The 25,935-nt window shown below is 46.9% G+C and overlaps 1 protein-coding gene across 1 annotated transcript in view; it reads right to left on the bottom strand.

Annotated features, from left to right (window-relative positions):
- PARP12 (poly(ADP-ribose) polymerase family member 12) overlaps positions 1 to 20,126 on the bottom strand; it is a 30,742-nt gene extending 10,616 nt beyond the window's left edge. The window contains exons 1-7 of the mRNA XM_019750170.2: positions 19,336 to 20,126; positions 14,702 to 14,837; positions 13,009 to 13,300; positions 10,736 to 10,837; positions 6,846 to 6,969; positions 3,139 to 3,331; positions 909 to 1,050 (exon numbers count right to left, since the gene is read on the bottom strand). Coding sequence (XP_019605729.2) covers positions 909 to 1,050; positions 3,139 to 3,331; positions 6,846 to 6,969; positions 10,736 to 10,837; positions 13,009 to 13,300; positions 14,702 to 14,837; positions 19,336 to 19,892 — 1,546 coding nt within the window. The 5' untranslated portion in view covers positions 19,893 to 20,126. The remainder of the gene's footprint in view (positions 1 to 908; positions 1,051 to 3,138; positions 3,332 to 6,845; positions 6,970 to 10,735; positions 10,838 to 13,008; positions 13,301 to 14,701; positions 14,838 to 19,335) is intronic.
- Positions 20,127 to 25,935: the final 5,809 nt, after the last annotated feature.

Raw genomic sequence — 25,935 nt, 5'->3', positions numbered from 1 at the left:
AACCACAAGTGCTACAAAACCACCAACAAAAACAACTGGCTAGACGCATGCAGTTAAAGTGGTTTTAGGGTAATTCACTGAAGACACTTTGCTGCCCTCCAGAGAATGAAGGGCCACAAAAATAGGGAAAACAGTAAACTGTATTTAAAGTAAGGCCCACTTAACTCTCTTTAAAATTGCTGAACATCCAGAAGGATTCAGACGTGAATTTAAAGGTAAAACTGAATTGAACAAGGTTGGGCTGATAAATCTATGTGGAAATAGCTTAAGAGAAGTTACAGAAAAACTAAAACTTAAAAAAAAAAAAAAAAAAAAATCCTCCAATATCAGCCACTGGAAGAACTGGCCAGAGTGTTTGGCCTGCTTCTGTCTGTCAAGACAACTGGGACAAGTCACTTAAGGCCCAGTTTCAGGACACGACGAGCACACAAAAATCTGCTTCCCAGCAACTTTTAATTAAAGTGTGTGCCTAGCACGTGTGTAACCTGCAGCTCGTCTGTGCCGAAGGCGCCCACAGAGAAGGTGACAGAGATGCTGCCACCCCGGGGAGCATGAGGCCAAGCCACACAGCAGAACCACTTACGGCACTTGCTAATCCGCGGACGCAGAGGGACTCGTCCATGGCCAGCAGGACAGCACCACTGCACACACGCCCACTTGTCCCTCCACACTCCGGGCTCCCGCCCCCTCCTCAGGGTCCTCTTTCCTCAGCCCCCAGGAAGCTTCTCCTCAGGCCCTGGGCTGGCATCACCTGCTTACAGGTCTGTCTCCCCGGGACAGACAGACCCCCCATTCACTCCTTCCCTGGCCCTCAGTGTGTACACAGAACTCCTCCAGGGTTCCCGTGGAAAAGGCACAGCAAAGCGATGGCCAGGCCCTGCTGGCTGGGGGCCGCGGGGCAGACGTACCTTGGAAGTCTAACTCGTACTTGTGCTTCCCAGCCTGGAACTTCAAAGTGGCTGGCTGGGCGTCAGACCCTGCTTCCAGGTACGCCAGGTAGGCCTTCTCCAGGTCGCTGCTGCTGACACTGGCCATGGGGTGCTCCACGCCCTGTGAGGGGAGAAACCAGGGACTACTTCATGGAGGCAAGGCCGTCCGATGATGGGGACACACTGGGTGCCATCCTCGTCACCCTGCTGCACACATGCTCACAATGACATTTGTGTCATGCAGGACGCAGAGGAGGGAGCAGGCATGTAGCAGGAGAGGGAGGCACCGAACAGAAGCCAACACGACTGCCTCCTAAAGCTACCAGGGAAAACAGAAGATTGTACACGTGGGTGTCGCTAACCAGGGTGACGGCGATGGGAGCAACGAAGAGAAGAGAGGGCATTCAATTACTCGTAACGGATGAATGATACGAGCATTCAAATGAAGGTGACACATCAACAGTGGATTCTCAAATGCTGCCTGACTGGACGGCCTGAGCAATACTGTTTCTTCCCTGTGGAGTCTTGTTCCCGCCACCCTTTAATCAGAGGGCCATCTCGTTTTCTCTTTCTGGTCCTTGGAGAGCTCTTCTATTTTTTTTTCAATTATCCATTTCGGTCTGTCACCATCTTTCCAATGACCTACAGTATATCTGATATTTTGGGATGGACTAACTGAGTGTGAATTCTGGCTCCAAACCTGTTTACTCTATAACCCCAGCAAGTTAATTTCTCTGAACCTCAATTATCTCAATTCTGTAACAGGGTTAATAACTGCTTCAGTCACCTTCATATCATTATACAGTACTGTCATACCATCCTCCAAGGCTTGGAAAATAATTAAAACAAGGCACACAGAGCACTTAGCACAGTGCCCAGAACAAAAAGCAAAGGGGCTGCAGAAGTATCAGGTGGGTGTCTGGGCACACAAGTCTGGCACTCAAAGAGGAATCTGGTCTGGAGACAGACACAGAGTTCACTGGAGGGGGCCACCACTATCAGGAGAACTGAGGTGATCACGCAGTGCAAACACACAAGTGGGGAGAACAGGGGTGTGGGATGGACCCCGGGAAACCCCAAATCCACAAAAGGAAGTGGAAAAGACGCCCACAAAGGGAGGAGCAAGAATGCCAGCAAAGTGACAAGGGAGTGGGCAGCAGGCTGGGCAAAGGCTGGCAATGCCATGGGATTTGGCACCTGAGCCCCTTGCTGGCGTCCACAGTACAATGAGGGCTGTGTCTGCCTGGATCCCACCTCCCGCAGGTGCTCCGTGAACAGTGACCAGAGGAATGAGTAATGGGAATAGAAGTCAGATTATGGTGAGCAGGGAAATAAATGGGGGTCTTTCCTTCCGAGCAGATGGATGGATTGTTTAGGTACAAAAGGGTGAAGGTAATTGTGGAGCTTTTAGATCAAGGTAAAGCTGATCATAGCAAAGGGGGAAAATGCAAAAGGTAAATTGACACGAGAAACCTGTTGAGAATAATCCAAAGGGGATCCAGACAGGGGCAATGCATCCTGGAGCCCATCACCTCACGGATGACAAGTGATGCAGGAAACTTCAGTGGGCCAAGAACAGTAATTCTTTTAAATATAAGATTAGATTATGGGTTGAATTGTGTTCCCCCCAAAAGATCTGTTGAAGTCCTAACTCCTAGTACCTCAAAACATGACCTTATCTGGAAACAGGGTCACGGCAGATGTAATTAGTTAAGATGAGCCTCTAATCCAGCATGACTGATGTTCTTATAGAAGGAAGGCCATGTGAAGACACACACAGGGAGAACGCTATGCGAAGGAGGAGACTGAAGTGATACAGCTACAAGCCAAGGAACACCCAAGATCGCCAGCTCACCACCAGAATCTAGGAAGACACAAGGAAGGACTTCCCGCAGGTTTCATGGGGAACATGACCCTGACAACACCTTCATTTCAATTCCAGCCTCCAGAAATCTGAGACAATAAATCACTTCTGTTCTAAGCCACCTAGTTTGTGGTTCTTTGTCACGGCTGCCCTAGGAAGTTAATATGGGTGGAAGTAATTTGGACCTGAAATTTGAGGTTACATCTTGAGTTCAGGGAGAAAACAACCTAGGAGTTCTTTGGCTCTATCACTGACCCCCTGGAACAATCCTGTGGCCGTTCTTAGAAAGGCTCCTCCATATGGATCCTTAGGAGGAAACACTCCCCCTCTTTCCATCACACTTACTTGTGTTCCATATTCCTGCCAAGAACCAAACTCATCGTTCCAGTACCAAATCCACTCGGTGGTAAGGATGAAGTGTGGAGGTTTGCTGACTGAGGAGGCTGTGGAGAGGCGGCGAGCCCGGGCAGCACCAAATGTCATCGACTGAAAGTTCAGAGAATCAAAGTGAAAGGTCGCAGACTCAGCACAGAGGATCCTGCAAAAGAACGGGAGAAGCACATTGAAAACTCCACCAGCCAAATGAACACAGGCCCCTCAGCTTCTATCCATGGTCTTCTAGACCGTCAGCTGGTAGATGAACGTAAACGTGACATGCACATTTAAAAAAAGTGTTTCCAAGGCAGGGAGGGGAGGACTGCTTTTCAGATAGTTTGCCACGCAAAAATAATGAAATCGAGGTAACATGGAAAACTCCTTATCATGACATTTCTTTCACTACACAGAAAACGCTGGTTAAAATACTCTTTCTTAAAATGCACAGCTGAGCTGGTAAGAAAGGGAATCCTTAGAAACCGAAATAACAACAGTTAACATATGCTGAGTGTTTATTGAGTGTGTTCCTGTAAACAGCTTGATTTCAGATTTCTAGCCTCCGGAACTGTGAGAAAATAAATTTCTGTTGTTTTAAATCACCAAGTTTGCTATGAAAGCCCTAGAGAACTATTATACCTACATTTAGACTTACAGCTAACTCCTAACTAGAAGCAATGGAAGCCAGAAAACAATGGTATAATATTTGAAGAATTGAAAGAAAATACCCAATAAAACTATCTTTCAAGAAGGAAGATGAAACAGACACTTGCAGACAAACAAAAAACACATTTGCCACTAGACTCTCAATAAAGCAACTTTTGGATGAACTAAATAAGGAAAATGGTCCAGAAGGAAACATATAGCAAAGGAATGGTGAGCACAAAACAAAATGACAAATAAATACTGACTGTGTAAAACAATGCTAATTTCTAACTCCTGGGATTAGAAAAAGAATAGAAGTAACGCTTATATAGCACATTTTACATGCTTTGCACTGTTCTGCGTGTTTTACATATATCAACTTTTAATTCTCAAAATAATCCTTTGATATAGAAACTACTATTTTATCTACTTGACAATGAGGAAACTGAGACACAGGAAGGTTAAGTAATTTGCCCAAATTCATAGTACTAGTAGTAAATAAATTTGATTGGAACTAATCAGAATTCAATGTTCATGATTATTTTATAGTTCAAAAGAATGACTAAAAGTATAAACTAGCTTAAATTGTTACACTAAAGTTTGTTAAGTTAAAGTGCCTATTTAGATTTCTAGAGTAACCACTGAAAGAACAGATATTTGGTACATAACTTCCAAACTAGCAGATAATGAAAAAAAAAATCAAATGAGGAAAATTTATCTAAGACCAAAGATATAAAAGAAATGTAGAAAAAGCATGTCAAGGGGCAGCCCACTAGCTCAGTTGGTTAGAGCGTGATGCTCATACCACCAGGGTTGCCAGTTCGATCCCCATATGGGCCACTGTGAGCTGTGCCCTCCACAACTAGATCGAAACAGCTACTTGACTTGGAGCTGATGGGTCCTGGAAAAACACACTTAAATAAATAAAAGTTAAAAAAAAAAAAAAAAGATGAAACAAAAAGCATGTCAAATAGCAAAAATCAAGACGGACAATAAAAATTAATTCAAATGTGTAAGTAATCACAATAAATGAAAATAACTTTAAAATAAATAAATAAAAAATAAAATAAAATACACTTAGAAATAAACCATGGGTCATCTAATATGAGATCATAAAAGGACAAAAGCTGACTATTCCAAAAAAAAATATATCAGTAAAATTAATAAATCTCTGCAAGACTAATCAAGAAAAAAAAGGGAGAAAAATGTTAGAAACTTCTGGAAATGGTTAATGGTGACGGTTACACAACAATGTGAATGTACTTAATGCCACTGAACTGTATGTACACTTAAAAATGATTAAGATGGTACATTTTATGTTATGTATACTTATGTTACGTATATTTTACCACAAGTTTTAAAATTTTAAATTAAATAAATTTTTAAAAAGTGATTTTTGGCACAACTGGTAATTCACCTGCCTAAGAATGAAACTAGATCCATGCTTCACCACATACAGGGAGAAATTAAATACAGTTCTTAAAACCTTAAGACTTTTTAAAGGAAATTCAGGAAAACTTCTTTACGGTCTTGGGACAAGGAAAGATTTCTTATGACACAAAAAGTATAAAACAATAAAGACGGATAAATACTTCTTTCATTGAAAGATACCATAATCTGATAGGAAGAGTTTATTTTCAACACACGTTTAATATCCAGAAATTTTTTAAATTCCTAAAACTACATAAATATAACTAAACAACTAAAACACAACACAATCTCCCCCCAGACACACAAAACGGTCTAGTAGGACAGACATTTCACAGCAGAAGCACAAATGGCCAACAAACATATATGGAGAGACACTTTACCTCATAGGACGTGCAAACGAAGATATCAATTTTCACCCCCCGATTGGGAAAAGTTCAGATGGCAGACAGGACCAAACATTAGGGAGATGGGACACTACAGACCGCTAATGGGGGTGGAAAGTGGCACGATCACTTTGGAAAACAATGTGGCATCACCTGAGAGAGTTGAGGATGGACCCAGCCTAACCGCAGCAGTTCCATCCCTGAACATCTGCCCTATGGAAGCCTGGGAGACAAGACAACTTGGATGAGTCTTGGGAATTTGGATCAGTGCTGAGAAGGATGCCAGACACAGCAGTCCAGTGTATGGTTCCATTCCGATGAAGTTCAAGAACAGACAAGACTAATCTCTGGTGACAGACATCAGAATAATGGTGGCCTGCAGGGGTTGGCGCTGACTGGAAGGGGACAGGGGGGGACTTACTGGGTGATGAAAATGAGCTACTGTTGGATCATTGTTGGCTACACGAGTGCATGCAGCTGTCAAACTCACTGAACTATACATTTAATATCTGTGCACTTCACTGTGTGTAAATTTTGCCTCAGAATAAAAGAGAGGGAGAGAGAGCAAGGGTGTGGTTTGTGAGCCATTTAATCCTCCTAAGGGGAGTAATTTGTTTCACATACTTTGCCAGTAGCAATTTGCACATAATTTCACTCTAAGCACAATTTTATTTCATCCATTCAAAAAGTAGGCTCAAATTCTCATGGCAACACATTTTAGTAAATTCAATCCAAGATATGGTAAGTGTTTGAAAATCAGGCTACCCAGGCCTTCCCCATTTACCCTGAATTGACTAAAATACTGGGACACACTTAGAAAAATAAGGACGTGAATGGCTGGATAAACAGCAGTTACAGCCATACGACTTCACAGGCAAAGGCTAAAACTTCACAAATGACTGCCTCTCATTTTTCTGCACTCATCAACGAGGAAATAAGTACATGATCAATTCCAACAGCAAATAATTCAGAACTCACTTGGTACCACCACCTCCCTGCCCACAATGCTCCCTGAAAGAAGGAATAGAGGCATCAGACACCCAGTACAAACATTAGCGTCCGATTCCCAGGCCAGAACTTCCACCTACAGACCAGTCTGCTCACTGAGTGAGTGAGTGAGTGTCTGTGTGTGTGATCAAAAGTAAACTGCTGTGTCAAAACTTCCCACACCACACAGAAAAGCCCAGATACAAAGCAGACAAAAGGTGACGTATTGCCGACCTTTCTTTGCTGGGATTGCAATATGCCTCTTCAATAAGTTCCATTTTGTCCAAATCCTTCCATTTGCCTCCATCCAAGAATTGCCATCGATATGGTAAATGGAAATGAACTTTATTGCACTTATCTAAAATAAAAACATAAAGAAATAAGACCCCTTGGCATTAGACAGCACGGCCTAGTCCCGTGGTTCTCAACGGGTGTAGTTCTGATTGCTGACCGGGGAACGTTCTGGAAATCTGTGGGGGAGACTTTGTTTAGTACAGAGCTAGCTTAGCATTTAGACATTGAAGTACTACGTATTTTATTATATACATTTTACTTTTATGCCTCCCTTTTTAACAGGACATTATGCTGATTTTTAAAAAGACACGTCGGCAGGTTACATTATACATGACTTTCATCTCATGACAGTGAAGACGCTGATCGTAAGAAGGTTGAAGGCTCCACCCTGCAGATAACAGTCTGACTACGCATCATTGCTATTCATGTGGCAGGTGGACGAGCAGTGGTCACATCAAAACTGAGCCAGCTTTATCTCTACTAGAGCCATCCCAGCCCCAACACGTTCAAGCACAGGGGCATCAGCAGGGTGGTTCCAGCACTTTGATCCTTCTGCCTGCTAACATACTCACCTCGCCTCAACACACAACACACACCCTGAAGGTCTCTGAACACACTGCTGTGCCCCTGGAGACGTACACACACTGGCCCAGATCTATGGTTTCCAGCGGATGACTCCCCCTTTCCCTGCGCTCCCCGAGGCCTCGACTGCTCCTAGCTCTTCCCTCCTGCCTCGCCAGGGTTCATACAGGGTCCTCCCCTGGAATGCTGTCCACACCCTCCCCCGACCTTCTATATCCTTTGAGGTTCTGGTATGTCCACACAGAGGAATGTTGTGAGTGCGAAGGGAGACAGGCCAGAAAAGGAACGGGAAGCTCCGTGCGCTCTGATACAGACCTGCCTCCCAGACAGATGCTAGGAGGTAGAAAGACACACAACAAGGTGCAGAATGCCTCTTTTTGGGGAAAAAAAAGAAATAGGAAAAAAAAATTAGAGATACCCTGACTAAATACACATATTTGGTCTGCATAGATGAGGCTGAAGCTGTGGTCCAGAGGTTACAACCCAGTAAGCTCTTCTGTCCCCTCCTAAGGGCACTAAGGGAAATGATCCTTGCTAAGTGTTCAGTCACTGCCTCCAGACACCACGCCACAGGTGAACCCTGGATGGCCTGGAGAAAGGCTCTCCCCTTAAGAAGGCACAACACCCACCACCTTCCAGGTTGACACTTCCTGGGGAAGGCCATGGGAGCCAAAGGCAGGCACTGTGCTCAAACAGCAAGTGCTTGCTTTCCAATCTCAATCTTAGCTGAGCGTGGAGCCCCCGCCACCCCCAAGCCAGCAGGCGCCAGGAAGAGGAGGGTGCACACAGGCTATCACAGCCACCGTGGCTGGCAAGAGCTGAGGCCCAGCTCAGCGATGAAAGCATGAGGCCCCTTCGCCACACCTGCCCTGGTCCTCCTGTCCCCTTCCTCAGTTGCCTTCCCTCTTTCTAATGTTCCTCACCCCACTGCAGCATTCCAGAGTCTGGGCTTTCCAGGTGAGCCACAGAAACCAAATCAACTTGGCCAAGTACCCACATCCACATCCGCTGTCTCCCTACAGCCCTTGAAATGACAGGCCACAGACAAGAATAAATTCAAAAGCACTAGAAAACAATGAAACGTTCCATCAAAAGATCAAATATGTTGAAGAATTCCTAAAACTATGAAGCAGACAGAATCAAACTGATAAGAGAAAAAGGAGAGAGAAAAACGCACACAAAGTATGCAGAAGTCGTAAGGGCCGGGGGCTTCACAAACTCAGAGTTCAATGTAGCAAGCACAGGAAGACATGAGGCCATGAGAAGGACGGGAACACCCAAGAGCAGGCACTCCTCCGTGCCGTGCTTGTACTCAGCAACTTTGCTATTTTGCCCATGGAATGGGAATGTGGACAGAAGGGCTGGAGAGGGAGAGAAGCGTGTGAGCGAGTGAGTCACCAAAGCCCTGTCCTAGGATACATGCCAGCAGCCCACCCCGCAACCAAGGCACACTGCCTCTTCCCTGCTAAGCCTGCCATGGGAATTCTGAGTACCAACACGAGCAGACAACCATGAGTCACCCAAAACCAAGGAAAAATGACAGACAGGAAGCTGACTCACACAGAAGAATCGATAACTAAGGAAATAGAGAAAACAGATCAAATTACAGTTAGACCTAAACATAAAAGCTCAACCTACAAAACTTCTAGAAAACACCACAGGTGAAACAATTTTGTGGGTTTGGAATAGGCAAAGATTTTTAAGGTACGAAAAACACAAACCATCAAAAAATATTAAAATAGATATCAATATTAAAACTTAGCATTCTTCAAAAGATACCCTAAAGAAAATGAACATGAAAGACAGACTGGGAGAATATATTTTCAATGCCTATACCTGACAAGACTTGTATAAAGAATAATCAAAACTCTTGCAACTCGATATGAGAGCTCAAAGAACCCCTCAAAAATGGGAAAAATCATAAAAATTCACAAAATACCACATACTGTATGATTCCATTTATAGGAAGTTCTAGTAAAGGCAAATCTAATCTGCAGTGATAAAAAGGAGATCAAGGAATGCCTGAGGTCAGAAAATTAGGGGGTGAAGATTAACTGTCCAGGGGCCTAAGGGAAATTTTTGGAATGAGGGAACTGTTCCCTATCTAGATGACAGTGATGGTTACACGGGTGACATATTAACCAAAACTCAGAGTGTACACTTCAAATGGGTGCATTTTATTGTGTGTAAATTAGACCTCCACGCTGATTTTAAAAACCTACGTTACGTGTATATATGACACGTATTTCTTTAGCTAGCATTCCATTTCCAGGGACTTATCTATGGAAATACTTGTGTACTCAGATGCTCAATGCAACATCACTCTAATTGAATACTGCACAATTATTTTTAAAAACAAGGTGGACTTACAGACACTAACGTGGAAAAAAACCCTCCAAGATATAATGTAAAGGAAGCAGGTTAAATATGTGTCACATGCTCCCATCTGTCGAAAAATACTTAAAACAAGTATCATGACCACACGGCATGTGTTTACCTTCACGGACAGCTGAAGGAGAACTTCAAACTTTACTCTGTATTATTTGACTCTCTTACAAAGTAAAATATTCATGAATTGCTTGGATAGTTTTTAAAGACTGAAAATGAAACAGGAAGTTGTGGTGATTGTTTTTTAGGAGGAGTCACAAATTTTAAGAAGGAATCTTTCTTCAATCAAAGCCCAGGACAGCAGTAAGAAGAAAACAAAGGTTTAGTGAAAATACAGATACATACACACAAGAATTGTTACTTCTGGTAAAAGAGGGACTGTGGAGAGAAAAGCCCAACTTAATCACTCATCCCACCAAGAGCGAACACGGGTGTCTCCTTCTCAGGAAGGGCCTTCCGGGTTTCTAAGCCACCTCTAAGGCTACAACCCCTCTTTATGAAGGACACTTATTTTGTTCTCACTTTACTGGGCACCCATGTCTTATGCACGTCTGCAACCTCATGCTAAGCTGACTAAGGGTCAACAATTGACACTCACTTGCTGCAAGACCCAGTTATGTTCCCCAAAACTTATCTACAATTTGATTTTTAGAAATGCAAATTTAATTCCTCCCATCCTCAACTTGCCAACAAAACTGCTTCAGAACTGGTTTGGCCAAATACCACAGCAGCTCATGATTAACAAGGCCCGACCTTCTCTGGATGGGAGAGAGAACATCAGGATGGCCTCAGAGCAGAGCTCCAGGAATGAGACACGGTTATCCCACCAGCACATGGATGAAGGGTTTCCGCCAACTTACCTTGAAAGCTACAACTTTTTCGGATATGGTACAAACAGATCTCTTCATTCTCCTCTTGGTTAGTAGTAGTTGGGGACACAGAACCTGAACTGTCTCTTCTTTCTACAAAAAAACACCACAAAGACCTATCAGCCTCCATGGAAGCTTTATTTATGAGGTTGGAATAGTTCAAGACATAAAGGAGAAAAGAGGATTCATTCATCTCCCTGCACAAAACAAGAGTGGGCAGGGTACGTCACAAAAGCCTCTAGTGCTTGGGAGGAAAGCACCAGACACACAGATGGGGGTATGTCTCTGCTTTTCAGGTCTTGCCAAATCCAGGACACCCTGACGGCTCTTTTCTCAGCTCAGGCTCTACACCCAGTTCACTGGGAGACCCATTTAAAAACACAAGTACCCGCTCTGTCCCAGACTGACTCAATCAGAACCTCCAGGGTGGAACCTGGGGAGAACCGCTATCCCACACGCTGAGGCAGCTTAAGACGCCTTCCGGATCTAAGGCGGTGACGACACCAGAGGGCAAGTGAAGGGCTGCATTTTATAAACTGGATTTGATTCTAATAGCAAATACCTGTTAATGAGCTATTAGAATTGGGTACCAATACCAAGAGAAAAGCAATAAATGGAAAGCTTACCTCTCAAAATAAAAATCTCAATTAATTTTCGGTTAATTATCAGAATTTTAATATAAAAAGGGCATGTAAGTGACTTCCAAGTTTACCTTTACTAGGAGTGCTCCAACGAGCCCTCCGCTAATAATCGCATTTCCCCCGCCCCACCTACCACCTTGTCAGTACATAGGAAACCCTCCCTATGTAGTTATCACCTGTCATTTTGTTACTCACCTTCCCTTTTCTTTTCATGGGCCCCTCAGACACCCACAGGCTGGGCCTCAACACCCACACCGGGGGGGCCCTGGAGGTCACCTGCCTGTCCCCAAGGGTAGGTTATGCTTCCCTCTGGTTCTAATAAGGCCATAATCCAAATGATATTTCAAGAGCTATTTAAAGCAAAACCTGTCTACTTCTAGGCTTCATACCACTAAGGAAATTAACCAAAATTAATTAAAGAAAATGTAATGACAAAACACATATGGCAAGGACAATTTTAAGATATAAAAATCAGATAAGATTAGCGGGTAAGTCTGTTTGCTGGTAGTCCAGACACTTCTCTGGTATTTTAGGAAGGGGTGTATTCAAAATCCTAGATATCACTGTAGCTAACAAGCTGGTTTGATTGTGCATCCCTGCGGGAAGCCACGCCTCAGTCACCAAGGCATAACCAGGGCCCAGGACAGTAGCTAGCACATGGCAAGCACTCACATTTGTTGAATGAAAGAATAGATAACCAGAATGGCCAGCCAATAGCTGACACTGTGAAATGCACAAGGACACTAAGGTGTCAGAACCTCCCCGAGGGACCACGTTATTCACTTCCCACGTAACAGGTACTCAAGAAACGCTTATTACATAAACAGTCTCTGCTCAGAACCCACATGTGCCTATCACTAAGCCTGACATTCCTTTAAAAAAACAGTAACACGGGTGGGAGATGAGGGTAAGGGGGATCAAATATATGGTGATGGAAGGAGAACTGACTCTGGGTGGTGAACACACAATGGGATTTATAGATGATGTAATACAGAATTGTACACCTGAAATCTATGTAATGTTACTAACCATTGTCACCCCAATAAATTTAAAAAAAAAAAGGAAAAAAACAAACAAAAAAAACAGTAATACTTGTTCTAGAATGCTCATTCATTCAACAAGTATGTGAGTGCCTACTGTGTGCCAGGCACTGTCCAAGTGCTGAAGATGAGCAGTAAACAAACCATATTTACGACTTAAACACACACACACAAAACAAAAATCCATTCATTCATATCAAGAAGAGAGCCAAAACTAAAATATGCTTCATTCACTCATTTTTAAAAAATCGAAACAGAACGCAATGCAAAGGATACCCCTAGAGTTGTGCAGCACATCATTCTTAACTTTGGGGTCCCTCATTGAAAGGCAAGCTCTCCAGGGGGCAGAGGGACAACACCACAGGAGCAGCAGTCTCCCATCTCAATGCAGGGGAGGCTCACTAGGAATTCATTCACCATCAACATCACCTGGCAGCTTTCTAGAACGTATTGCTTGTTCATGGCCATGATTTCAACTCATCCTCACAACCCCCACGAGCTAGGAAGGGATCACTAACTGCATTTTACAAAAGAAGCAAACACTTATCCAGCTGGAATCCAGGGCACGAGCCCAAGAACTTACCAGAAGGCCCAGGGGCAGGGAGGTGCCCTCTGCCAGACATGGAGTCCTTATTCTTGATGTCGTGAGCATTTCTATAAATGGAAGGCAGCCTGCTCACCAGGCCTGAGCTCATGCCCAACTTCACCAGTTTTTCCAGAGTCTCAGAACTAGAGAAATCATGGGCTCTCTTACAGCTGGTGCCAAACCTGCATTCACCCTGTAAAAAATACTGGCAGACATGGAGTTTGATACATTGCTTCTTAAAGGAACAAGAGCCATAGTGTCCATCTCCTCTGTTGTAGTGAAAGCAGATCTGTTGACAGAAAAGAAAAAAGACAGCAGCTTAAGAAAGTCTCACAAGACACTACCTCCTACTGATCAGTTCACTGGTTAGAAGTTTTTCTAAAAATCTAGTCACTGCTGTGATTGTGTTATCCACACAGCTGAGAAAAATCCCTCACTCTAGATGGATGGTTGTTAACATATGCCCTTGGCCAAAATGCAAACCGGGTGGACAGCAGACTGCTCAGAACAAGCCCCTCCACTGGAAAAATCCAAAGAACGCCCAGCTGATTAGAGTTGCTCCCTTTATAGGAGACATTTTAATGTAAATTGCACAATAGCTCCTAACAACCCTTACACTCTACCCACACCCTTTCCTGATTCACCAACTATCCCCTGCCTAGACCCCCGTTTTTCCCAATTCTTTTTTCTACAATCCAGGGTCATAGAGGTTCTGAGAGTTTAAAGAATCTTAGAAAAGGCCAAATACAGCCCTTTCATTTCTCAAGGGAGCAAACTGAGACTCAGAGAAGTTAACTGGCTTGCCCTAGCTCACACAGCCATCTGGCACATACCACGGCTGTGGAATGGGGTTGTTGGCAAAGCTGGGACTTGAACTTCAATCAACTGCTCCTTCTCCTCTACACCCCAAAGTCCTGTAAATGGGAACCAGGCCAGTGACTACCAAGGGCCCTTTAGCTCAGAACTGCCAGCTGGCCACGCAGAAGCTTTCCTGGAACTGTAGTCAGGCTCTCTTCCTATCCGGTCCTCTTCCCTCCCTCTCTCCTTCCAAAGAGGTCAGACCCGCATCACTGCCTGAAAGCTCACCCCAACTTCTTCTGCTGCCTCCCCAAAAATCTCTCACACTTCTAATCCCATGTTGGTGTCTGCTTCTAGAAGGATTCGAACTCATGTTATGACCGCTGCAGTGAGCTTTGAAACAAGTGGTTAATGTCTGAAATGCAATATGAGAATTCATATCAACTAAAGCTCCAACTTCCCTGGGTGCAACTAAATCAGTAGGAAGTACATCCACTGTCTGTCAGCAGCCCTGGAAGCTTCTCCACAGACCCACTGGGTCGTGACACCTGCGTGGCTCCAGCCCTGCTAGACAGGGAGGGCTGGCTGGGGTTTCTCCTCCCCTTGGCTCTGTGGAAGTAACATCTTGCTGCAGCCACTGGCCAAGCAGGCTCCCCTGACGTCACAGAAGCGCGGTAAAGGAGGTAGCAGCACAACTGATACAGAAGGAAGGGAGGCGTCAAGGGGCAAGGTTGGCCCAAGGTCACAGAGCCAGGAGTTCAATCTCAGTCTCCTTCAGGCAGACCCCAGTGGTCACGATGGCGGCCTTGGCTTCTCTTCTACCATAACGTTTCCTATCTTCCAACCTTCTGGCCTCTCCCCAATTCCTTGCACACTCCCTCCCGGCACTTACCTCCGGCAAAAGCCAGGGGTCGTTCTGGAACAAGAGCTGGGAGAGCTCACTGTAGCTGAGGTGGTCGACGCCGTAAGTCTTAAGCACACTCAGGTTGTGATCGCTTGTCAACGTGTGACTGTTCTTACAGTTCTTCCTGCAGAGCAGAGCAAAGCTCGTGTCACGAGTGAACTGTGTCTCCCCAAAATCCTTACACTGAAGTCCTAACACCCAGTACCTTAGAAGTGATTGTATTTGGAAACAAGAGTTATTAAAGTGATTACGTTACAATGAAGTCACTGGGAGGGGACCAACCCAGTGTGACTGGTGTCCTTATAAGAAGAGGGGATTAGGACACAGACGCTACAAAGAGAAGACAATGTGAGAACACAGGGAGAAGACGGCCATCTACAAACCAAGGAGAGAGGCCTCAGAAGAAACCAACCCTTGATCTCTCTAACTTCTAGCCTCTAGAATTTTGAGAACATAAATTTCTGATTGGTTAAGCCACCCAGCCTGTGGTAACTTGTCATGGCAGCCCGAGCTGGTAAAATCAGTCTTTAAGATAATTTTTCGGGCCAGCCCAGTGGCTCAGGTGGTTGGAGCGTCTGTGACGGGCCAGCCGCCACGAGTCGATCAGTACCTGAATGGGGGAGTGGGAATGAATAAAAGACACACACAAATGCTAATGTGGCCTGTCTTCAGTCATGCTGAAGCTTTGAGTTTATTATTTCTAACCAATATATGCAGTTTGAGTACGTGCAGTTAAACGAAGAAGATATGCATTATCTCAGTGAAAGTAAATCTTTTACTTTGACATAGAAGATACAAGGTCACTGAAACTCACAAAAGTAAATATCTCAAGGAGACAGAACCTACCAATTGTTCAGAAAGCCCTTAGTCTTTTGTGTCCGGGAACTGGCTGTTTCCACCACATTCCTCAGCAGCCGTTAGGCGCCTCTCAGATAAGGCAGAGACAATGTTATGGGGGCAGAAACCGAGCCAGTCTGCAAGGTTCAGGGTTGCAAGAAACCATGGCTCCCCACAAGCGTCGTGCTCCTAACGCCGAGGGTTCGATGCCCACATGAGCCAGTGAGCTGCACCCTCTACAGCTAAGATTATGAACAACAGCTCTGCGTGGAGCTGGGCTGCCGTGAGCTGCCCTGTGCCGCCATGAGCGGCCAGTGGCCAGCAGCTGCTGCCGGCAACTGGCGAGAGCCGCTGTGAGCGCCGCCGGATGACTGGGGACCAGCGACCCACTTCCTCAGCTGGGGGAAGCGTAAGGCTCCTAATTCCAGCTGGGCCAGGGAGCTGTGTCCTACACAAGGAGACTGAGAAACAACAGCTGGGGGTGAGGAGGGGCGGAGGAAAGGGAGGGAAAATATATAATTTTTCAAGAACAGGTCCTGACATTGTTTCGAAGCATCGGAGAAAAACCAGCATGGCTATGCAACAATAAAACATAATGCTTATTTACAGAGGAAGAGATAGTAAGGTGAGTTCTAGAGCCCAGGACAGCACCTCTCAGCAGGTTTCTGGTAAGAATGGCAGGGCTATTTCCCAAAGAAGAGTCACAACGTACCAATCACTGTACACTTAAACACTGGCTGAATAAATGAATGCTGACCCCTTATGGTCATAAGTGTTTACAAACAGACACACCCTGAGGCCCAGCCCTTTTTTCCCTGCTCCCCGGCTCTACTGTTTAGATCAACAAGCCCCTGTTAAACACTCACTGTGAGCCAAGCACTGGCACCTGGCACTATGCCGCCCCCCCCACCAAAGAATTCAAACGATCACCTGTGTCAACATGACCTGGAAGAGTCAGGCAAATAGCATTTGCTTGACTCAGACACATGCTTATAAGCATCTCAAAAGAAAACTGAACCTCTAATCGATTCCCCCAAACCTGCACCTTCCACAGGCTCCCCGATCTCAGTCAAAGGCAACTTCCCTCTTCCACCTCACAGGCCAAAATCCTGAGTCATCCCGCCTCCTCTCCCTCTCTATCCAGTAGGTGAAAGACACAGAGATGACTCTAAAATGGAGTGGGAAGTGCAAGGTCAGCTGTGCTCTGAATGTATCAGTGCAAAGAGGAGGGACACCTGAGCCTGATGGAAATGGAGAAGCAAACGACAGGGCCTGAGCCAAACACTTAGGCTTGGGGAGGACCCAGGCAAGGAGAGAAGGGACGAACGTGCTAGGCAGAGGGGCTAATATCGGTACTGCCAGAGCCAAATCTATCTAACCAGTGTAATGATGTAATAATGCTGATGGCCACTCAAACTTGTTGAGCATTTATCACGAACAAGGATTGCCCAACATTTTCTGCGTTAATTCATTCAGTCCTCACCAAGCCTATGAGGTAGGTGATATTATCTCCATTTTGCAGATGATGGAACTGAGGCTTGAGTATAACGCAACTTGCTCAAGATCACCCAGCTAGCAAGGAGCAGAGGCAGGGTTGGAAGGAGGCAGGCTTGTCTTTGGGACTGTGCTCTTGACCATGGTGCTTACTGCCCCCCAAGCACAGAACGGAAGTCAGGGACTGGGGACCCTCCCCAGATGTAACCAATGAGCAAAAGCAGCAGAGAGGATCTATTTCTGAAACAGCTGACCTGTGGTTCAGGAAGACAAGACAAGCATAGAAAATACGATCACACACACTCTCCCCCTGTATGTGACCCAGAAACAGTTGGAGAAGGTTCAAGGAACTCTCTTGTGTGAACGAACATCAAAAAAAAAAAGGTGAGGAATGACTAAAACTCAGAATCATCCAGGCCAGTAAATACCAGAAGTCCAGATTTCCAAGACAAGGAAAATCTGACCCCAAATTGTGGGAACTACCCTTGACTAGGGCTGCCATCTTTACTTTACTAAATACAGACATTAACAAGATGCGCCTGTTATCCGCATCAGTAGCGCCATCCACCCACCACTTACTGTGCCTGCCTTCCTCTCCAGCTGCTGCTCCTGATTCTCCGGAGGTGCCCCTTTTCCCTGGTCCCTGAAGGCCCCGTTTCCCCAGGGTCCCAACTTCAGGCCCCATCTGAGACCTGACCCACTCCTGGAGCCCCAGCCTTACACTGCCCAACAATTTCCAAACCAGCCAATCGGAGCCCTGGCCGTCCTCGCAAGCGTCATACCCCTGGGGAAACCTCAAAACAAAATCCTCTCCTGCTCTCTCAGCAACAATACGAGAAACATAAGTTATCTCTTCGTCAACAGTAAACTGAGTCATCACCTCTCTCATATCCTGTCACCACACTCTCGCCCACTCGCCATGTCTCCCAAATTTCTCACATATACATCCCTTCTTCTTAAAGCCTTATCTGGGCATTGGAATATTCTAAGGTAAGTATTTCTGGGCAGCCGCCTCCCAGGGACTCCATTTCCCAGCCCTCACCCCCTGCCCCCATGTAGGCGGGTCAGGAGACAGTCCACCACTTCTAGACCTGCCCCCTAGCAACTTCTGTCCAACCCCTACTGTGCATCTTCCCCACCTGCTTCTTGGAACCTGATCCCCAGAACGGCTTTAAGAGCCAAGGGTTGAAGGGGACAGAGTCTAGCTCAGCCGGCCTTGGTCTCCAAACGACTGCGTGAATCAAAGCGTCCACCCCACACTTGACTACTGGACCTGACAAGAGCAAGAAATGTCTCCTGTGTTAAGCCAAACAAACGGGAAGAAAAGGAACTCATGTTTTTAGAGAAGTGGACTGATTTCCAAACAGGTCCCCGTCACATGCTCCTGTAAAATCAGCATCCACACCCCTGCCTGACATATCTCTTCCTAAAACGCAGACCTGATGGCTGCTCTCTCCTGCCACTTGATGGGCCCCTAAGACCTTCAGGGTGAGGTCCCAACCCTAGTCCTTCCATTGCACAAATGTCACTGAGCACCTGCTGTGTGCAGAGAGGGAGACCACCCGCCATGGCTACGACAGGGGGGCCTCTGCCCGCACAATTTCCATTCTACTGAGGGGAGGGGAATGTGATGGGCGCTGTGACCACACAGGACGATGTGATGGGGAGGAAGAAAGGGCCCAAAAGGAAAGTGGTAACGTTCGAGGCGAGGCCCGAAGGACTCACGGGGCAAACCAGGAAGGGCATTCCAGGGAGAGCAAAGGCCACCAGATGAGCCACGGCTGGAAATGTTCCAGAAACCAAAGGGCACCCAGGAGGGGTATGGCTGGAGGGCAGCCGAAACCAGTCCCCTAGGGACCTTGCCGGCGAGAAAGCCGTGGGTTGCGTGGCCCTCAAAGCTCTGGAAACCGGGCGTCGTGGGGCGCTGAGAGGCCAGAGCAGCCCCTTTCCTGCAGAACTCTCCCCTCCCCCACCTCATGGGTGACCACTCGCCTCACCCCCACCCCGTCCCTCCACACCCCGAGTGTCCCAGCGGGTACCGCGCCCTAAGTCACACTCAGACGGCAGATGCCTCGAGGGCAGGGTTCCACCGAGTCCCTCACACAGTACCAAGTATTCAGTAGGCGCTCAATAAATGTTCCATGAGAAGAATTAAGGGGGACGGCCACTCAATGGCCTCCTCAATGTCTAAAAAGAGCCGCGCACGGGCCGGGAGCGGAGGCCACCCGGGTCCTCCTTCCGCCCGCCGCTCCCTCGCCGCCGCCCGCCGTCCGGCCGGCGCGGCGCCTTACCCGGCCCGCACGAACTTGCAGGCGCCGTAGACCATGAACTTGCAGAGGTGCAGCTGCGAGCAGATCCCCGCGCAGGGCGCCTTGGTGTCATGGTGGTCGCGGCAGAGGCGCAGCTCCGAGATGGCCAGCGCCACCCGTTTGGCCGCCGCGCCGCCCTCGCCCGCCCGCGACGCCACCATGAAGTGCGGGTGCGCCCGCAGCAGCCGCTCCAGGGCGTCCGCGCCGACGCGCTCCCGCAAGCGGCGCTGCAGCTCCTCCACCTCCAGGGCGCCGCCGGCCGCGCACAGCACCTGGGTTACCTCGCGGACGACGGAGGCCTGGGCCATGGCCGCGGCGGCGGGGACGGGAATGCGCTGCCCGTCGGACCGCCGGCTGGCCTGGCGGCTCCCGCGGGGTGGAGACGGCAGCGGGAAACGAAACTGAAAGCTGACCCTGGTCGGGGGAAAACAGAACCGGTGCTGCCTCGCCACGCCCACGGCCCCGCAGCTGAGCGGGTCCCGGCGCCTTCCGGCCGCAGGGCCCGCAGGTGAGGCGCCCGCCCAGCCCGCGGGGAACATCGCTCGGTCGGAAGGCTGCGGGGCTCCGACGACCTCCCGGGCTCTTCACCGGGTCCCTCGAAGCGCTGGAAGGAAACAACCCTGCCTTGGGGGCCGTGCTTTGCGCCTCACGAAGCGCTTCACCTCGAAGGTGGAGGGGCGATGCCCGGGAGCTCGCGCAGCCGCCTCCCTGGAGGCCCGAGCGCGTGGCAATGGCGCTCCCGCCAAGTCCCGCGCCTTTGCGCCCGGCGCGTCTGCGGAGCGGCTGCGACGCCCCCTGGGACGCCCCCTGGGTCCCGGCGAGACGGCGCCGACGCCGACGCGCGCTTCGCGGCCGGCTCGCGTGGACGCGCACGGCGACCCTGGGGAGCGGCCCAGGTGAAAAGTATCACCCCGACCTGCGACGGGGGCTTGAGTGCCGCTTTCTCGTCGGTGCTGGCAGCGAAGCCCTCATTTTAAACATGAGAGGGTAGCTGTATACAGTATGTCCGCTTAAAAAACCGAACCGTGTCCCCGCACCCCTGCTGAATAAAGAGTGAGCATTGAAAGACCATTTGGAAGTTAGGGACACGATCTGAGTTGTGGATGGAAATGTGAATTGTTAGAGACTTAGGGGACACGCATCACGGAATCGCTATTAGAATTTGCGATGTGCGTGACCTTTGACCCAGCGATCTTTAGGGGAATCTTCTAGATGTAAAAGGAACAGTACGTAAATTATGTGGGGGGGGGGTGGGTACTGGGAACAACCGGTTGGTTGTTGTCCAGACTAAGCTTGGACAAGTACGTTATTGACGGAGAAACATCTCCATGATGTGCTGTTAAGTGAAAAAGCTGTGTACAGACGGCGAAGTCAATGGCAAAACGGGAATCCTATTTGTGTGTGAATGTGGCAGGATATTTCTGAATGAGCTTGGAGAAGGCTAAGGAAGGCCACACACTGTGCTGTTTGCATTCACACTGGTTGTCGGGAGTAGGCAGCAGGAGGTACTAGGAAAGTGGAAAAAGGAAGATGAGGGGCGGAAAGATTGTGAAAAAAATATTTACAATGTTAAAATGAACATAAAATTCTATTTATAATATTACTACAAAAATATAAAAATCTGCTAAGTGTATGGATGAAAACTAGATAGACAAATGGGAATGAATGAGGGGCAGTTTTTCTCTCAGATTTTAATTGGTGTGTTTTTTTCAGTTTGTGTGGAAAAATTCATTTTAGTTAAAAATGTAATTGTAATTATGGTTTTAATATTGTTTTGCAATAAAATAATATTTTTTAAAGAAAGTAAGGGTGATGTCAGTGAAAATACTGGAGTAAATACTGGAAAAAGAAAGGTTGCCCTTCTGTTCAAGCAATGAAAAACTCCAAAAATAGTCAGAATCAATGTTTTCAAAATTCTGGAAATTAACCAAAGTCTTGCAGCAATTCATTTAGCATTTAGTCAAGAAAAACAGCTGAATCTAAGTAAGCACATCAAGCTTTGTAGCATTCTAACTTAACCCTAATCCTGTCTTCTTCCCAGCTTCATGGCAGCCTTGAAAACTAACAGCCCACATTCCCCGAACCTGTACCCAGACCAAGCAGAACAGAGCTGGACCTCTTTCAAAGCCTCAGTCCCAAGTAAGTCATTATCTGACCTGTCCAGTGGTGCCCTGGAAGACTTCCTAAAAAGGCTGGTATTTAGTCCATATTGCCGGGAAGGAACTAGCCCAATCCTAATGGCTTCTCCCCATGGGCTGTTGTAACATCATGCTGTGGCAATGGATAACATTTTGAACAAATAATAAACCAACCAAAAAGCTTAAAAGGAAAAGCTGCAGAATGAGACGTCCACTGGGGCTTTGAAAAGCTCCAACTTATTTCCAGGAATCTAGAAGGCCACAGGCATGCCTCACAGTGGATTCTCCTGAGTCGCTGCAAACACTGAATTAGCCAATACCAAATCATTGCTCCTAGGGGAAGTACACTGCCTGCGAGCCTCTGGTCACGTTTTTGGCAATTTGGATTAGCCCACAACTTTGTTTTGTGTATGTTTCTGCTTAAAGACACTTTAATATATTTTGTTGATTCATGAACATCGAACTCACAGCCCACATCGCTATAACTCATGCCAGAATGAAGCTTACCTAACACACGTATTTTCTCCATAAGGCACAACACAGCCTGCTTGCACTTCAGAATTCTAGACAGCCCTTCAGCACTTATACCTGGGGGTCATTTTAAAGAGTGAAATCACCAACAAAAAGCACCAAAATGTGAAAAACATGGCACTAACTAGACCACAGAAAGGACACTTGTTTACCCAGTAAGAGCTGAAACAGAAGGCAGAATGCCGCCTCACTTTGTGTGTGCCCATGGGAGTACCTCACATAGTGATTGGTTAATTTTAGTGCAAGGATAAATGTGCAAATACAGAATCTGTGAATAGGAGGATCGACTGTAAATACTCAGAATTTGTCCCTCCCCTGGTTCTAGAAGACCCCGGTACCATCATCCAGTCATCCATCCAGCATGGGCTAAGGCTTGTGGGGGAGCAGGCGCAGGGGCAGGAAGAAAGCCCCAGACCCTCTGGTGCTCTGCACCTGCACCTGGGTAGCAAAAGGTGCAAATGGGTGCAGAGACGGGAAAAGGGATCCGAATGCATCTGGGCAGAGCAGACAGTGTCCACGGCACGCTCTGTGGCTCAGGTCATGGGAACATCACTGATGGGCAGAGATAATTCCTACAGAGGGAAGAGGAAGTCTGCACTGCTGACTCGGCTCGATACCAGGCATGGGACCCATGTGACCGCAGACCAGCCTGTGGTGCTATCCAAAAGACTAGCACAGTGCTTTTTCCTTGGCTATAACCCCTGCTCTCACAGAAGGGACCCTGTCTTGTTCCCACTGACCTCCACAGAGCCTGGCTAGTCCCTGATACTCAGTAAATACAGAGGGTGTGAAAAAAATGTATATACATTTTAAGAAAGGAAAACTCTGTTAAAATTGTAATACTCGGGGTGGGAGATGAAGGTAAGGGGGATCAAATATATGGTGATGGAAGGAGAACTGACTCTGGGTGATGAACACACAATGGGATTTATAGATGATGTAATACAGAATTGTACACCTGAAATCTATGTAATTTTACTAACAAGTGTCACCCCAATAAATTTAGTTAAAAAAAATTGTAATACTCAACATACACCAATAACAAAAGACGAATACGAGTCACGTTTGACTTCTGCAATGACAAGAGTTGCTCAAAGTGGTTACCATCAGCGTCCAGACACTTCTGATGACAGCGAACTACTGCTTGAGCAACACTGACCACACTGTCCCCTTGTATACATTTTTTTGACACCCCCAGTATTTGAGGAAGGAAGAAAGCAAATGTCACCATAATGCCACCACCAGAATACATAAATAAAACTGTATTTATCCCTGGGGATTTGCTCTGGACATGGGTAGGGCTAGAAGCCCTGCCCCCAAACTTCATCTGACTGAAGGTAAAGGGGTCATTTCAAGGGTTCTGAGCAGGCCAGCGACTCTGGAAGGAACATATTTCTTATGCACTTAGTCACCACTATTGTGGTCAGGAGAGTCTAAGCAGACAATGTGGTAGTAAGAAAAATGTTGCTTCTTTTTTAAAACGTAGATTTATAAACTTAGTCTGTTATTGTTTGTATATGTGTGACTTGCTCCAGTAGTGTTACGGATTGAATTGTCCCCCTCAAAGTTCATATGTTGAAGTCATATCCCCCAGTACTTCACAATGTTAACTGTATTTGGAGACAGAGACTTTTAAGAGACAATTAAATTAAGATGAAGTCATTAGGATGGGCCTGAATCCAGTATGACTGGTATCTTTATAAGGAGGGAAAATGTGGACATAGACATGTACTGAGGGAAAATAATGTGAAGACGTGGGGAGAAGTTGGCCATCTACAAGTCCGGGAGACAGGCCTGGAATGGATCATTCCTTTATGGCCCTCAGATAGAATCCACCCTGCTAACCCCAACTTTTAGCCTCAAAAACGATGAGAAATCGGCTGTGAAAGCCACCCAGTCTGTGGTACTTTGTTATAGCAGCCCTAGCAAACTAATACAAGTAGTTAGCCCTTAAACTGAAGAGAAAAGGCACGCCTTCACCTCCCATTGGCAAAAAAAAACCCTCAGGAGGGACTAAGTCCTCTCCAACCTCACAGATTGGCCAAAGTCCACCTCCCTGTCCTCCCCTGCCCCGCCCAATACTGTAATTGACTGACATTCTTATTCTCGACTGTTATTCTTAACTCAGACTTTGGGAGAATCACTGCACTGCTGGTGGTTATTGCAGACTATTGAAGTCTGTGCCCTGGGGTGAAATCACTCTTTCTTGGTAGAAGAGGCTGGTTTTCTCAAGAGGTGGGTGTGGAAATTTCCAAGAGTAGACGAATTGTGCTGGATCGTTTCCATTGGCCCCTCCAGGTCCACTCTCCACTCCCCTCCACCCTGCTCTGTGTTCCCAAAGGCTGGCCTCTATTGATGGGGTTGAGGGGGATTCCTGGCTGTTCAGCTCCCAGCAGTACCCACCAAGTGAGAGGGCCTGGCAAGAGATAGAGGGTGAGGCCAGGGTACTCACCCATCTGCCTATCCTCCTGGGTGGTTGGCTGTTTCCTTGTGCCAGAGGCCACCACTCCTGTGGGAAGGCTTCTCCACACTGCTCTTCCTCTGTGTTCTAGTAACTTCTCCCTTCCCTGATCTCACGGGGGTAGGAATGGCTCCTTCTCTGTTGCCAGCCCCAGGATGCCCACCATCCCTGTTGCTTTCCCTAGCCCCTGCACACTCATTTATTAATAGTCCTTTAAGCTCTTCCCAATTATGCAGGTTGAGGGTACCATTATTACCATCTTCTGGAGGAACCCAACAAATAACAGACTGAAGAAAGTGGAAAAAGAGGGTCTTAAAATAGAAACAAGGACAGGAAATGGGGTGTTTCTGAAAATGGTTCATTTTTCCCTTGAGCTGTGAGAGATAATATTTAATGGACAAACTTCAAGGTTTAATTTCTTTCTACTGTGCAAACCCTCTTTGTAACTCCTGTCAGTATGCTTAGCTGTACGTGTGGGAAGCTAAGGGAAGGGCTGTTAAGGGCAGTGTGGCCCTTCCCATCTTGCTCCTCCCTCTGCTGAGGCCAGCGTGGGCTGGCAGAACCATTTCTAGAGCACAGTGGTGTCCTAGAGATCTAGGCAGAGCCAAGACCTAAAGTGTTCCATGAGGCATGAAGCAACAGGAAGTAGCTGCCAAGGGAAGGGGTAAGACTTAGCAGATGTGAAGCAGGTGCCTTTACTCCAGGGCAGCCACAGCCCAGTGAAGCTCCAAGGGAAGGAGGCCATACAGTGATAAGTATCTAACGTAGCGTGTCCTCAGGCAGTACCCACTATGTGCTTAGCGCTCTGCAAAGACGTGGAAGGTCCAGAAATAAGGGTACCTTTGTTCTCTGTCCTCGGGGTTATTCTGAAGTAATTAAGAGATCAATGGACTTGAAAAATGAGAGAATACAAAGCTACTATTACATTTATTGAGCATGTTGTGCAACGCTACATGCTTTACATCTCATCTACTTTTCGTAACAAGCATATGAAGTAGAAGCTGCCATTACACCCATTTAGAGCTGAAAAAACTGAGACTTAACTGAGAGGGATTCAGTAACTTGCCAAAGGTCACCCAGACATTAGGGGGCTCAGTTTTTGTGGCCTCCAAAGTCCCAGCTTTAGGACTTTCAAGAATAAAGAAATTATAAAGTGATTACAGCTTCACCCTTCCTCCCCTTTCTGGCTGGATCATCTTGGATCATGAGGTGAAAGCCATATGCCAAAGATGGCAGGCCAGCAGGACAGAATGGATCTGAGCCCCTGACAAGTTTGTGAAGTAGTCACCAGTCCTGGAATGCCTGCTGTCTTGTTTAAGCCATTAGTGTTCGGGGTTTTCTTTCCCTTACAGTTGACTCTACCTCTGACTGATCTACTACGTTAAGGATTTTGGTCTTGACCCTAAGAGCTCCTAAAGAGAGACTGTGGTGGGTGGTGGCCATCAAAAGATG

The sequence above is a fragment of the Rhinolophus sinicus genome, linkage group LG11, assembly GCF_036562045.2.
Source record: "Rhinolophus sinicus isolate RSC01 linkage group LG11, ASM3656204v1, whole genome shotgun sequence".
NCBI classification, from domain to species: Eukaryota; Metazoa; Chordata; class Mammalia; order Chiroptera; family Rhinolophidae; genus Rhinolophus; species Rhinolophus sinicus.
The sequence above is the reverse complement of the archived record's forward strand: the minus strand, read 5'-3'. Positions and strand labels throughout refer to the sequence as shown.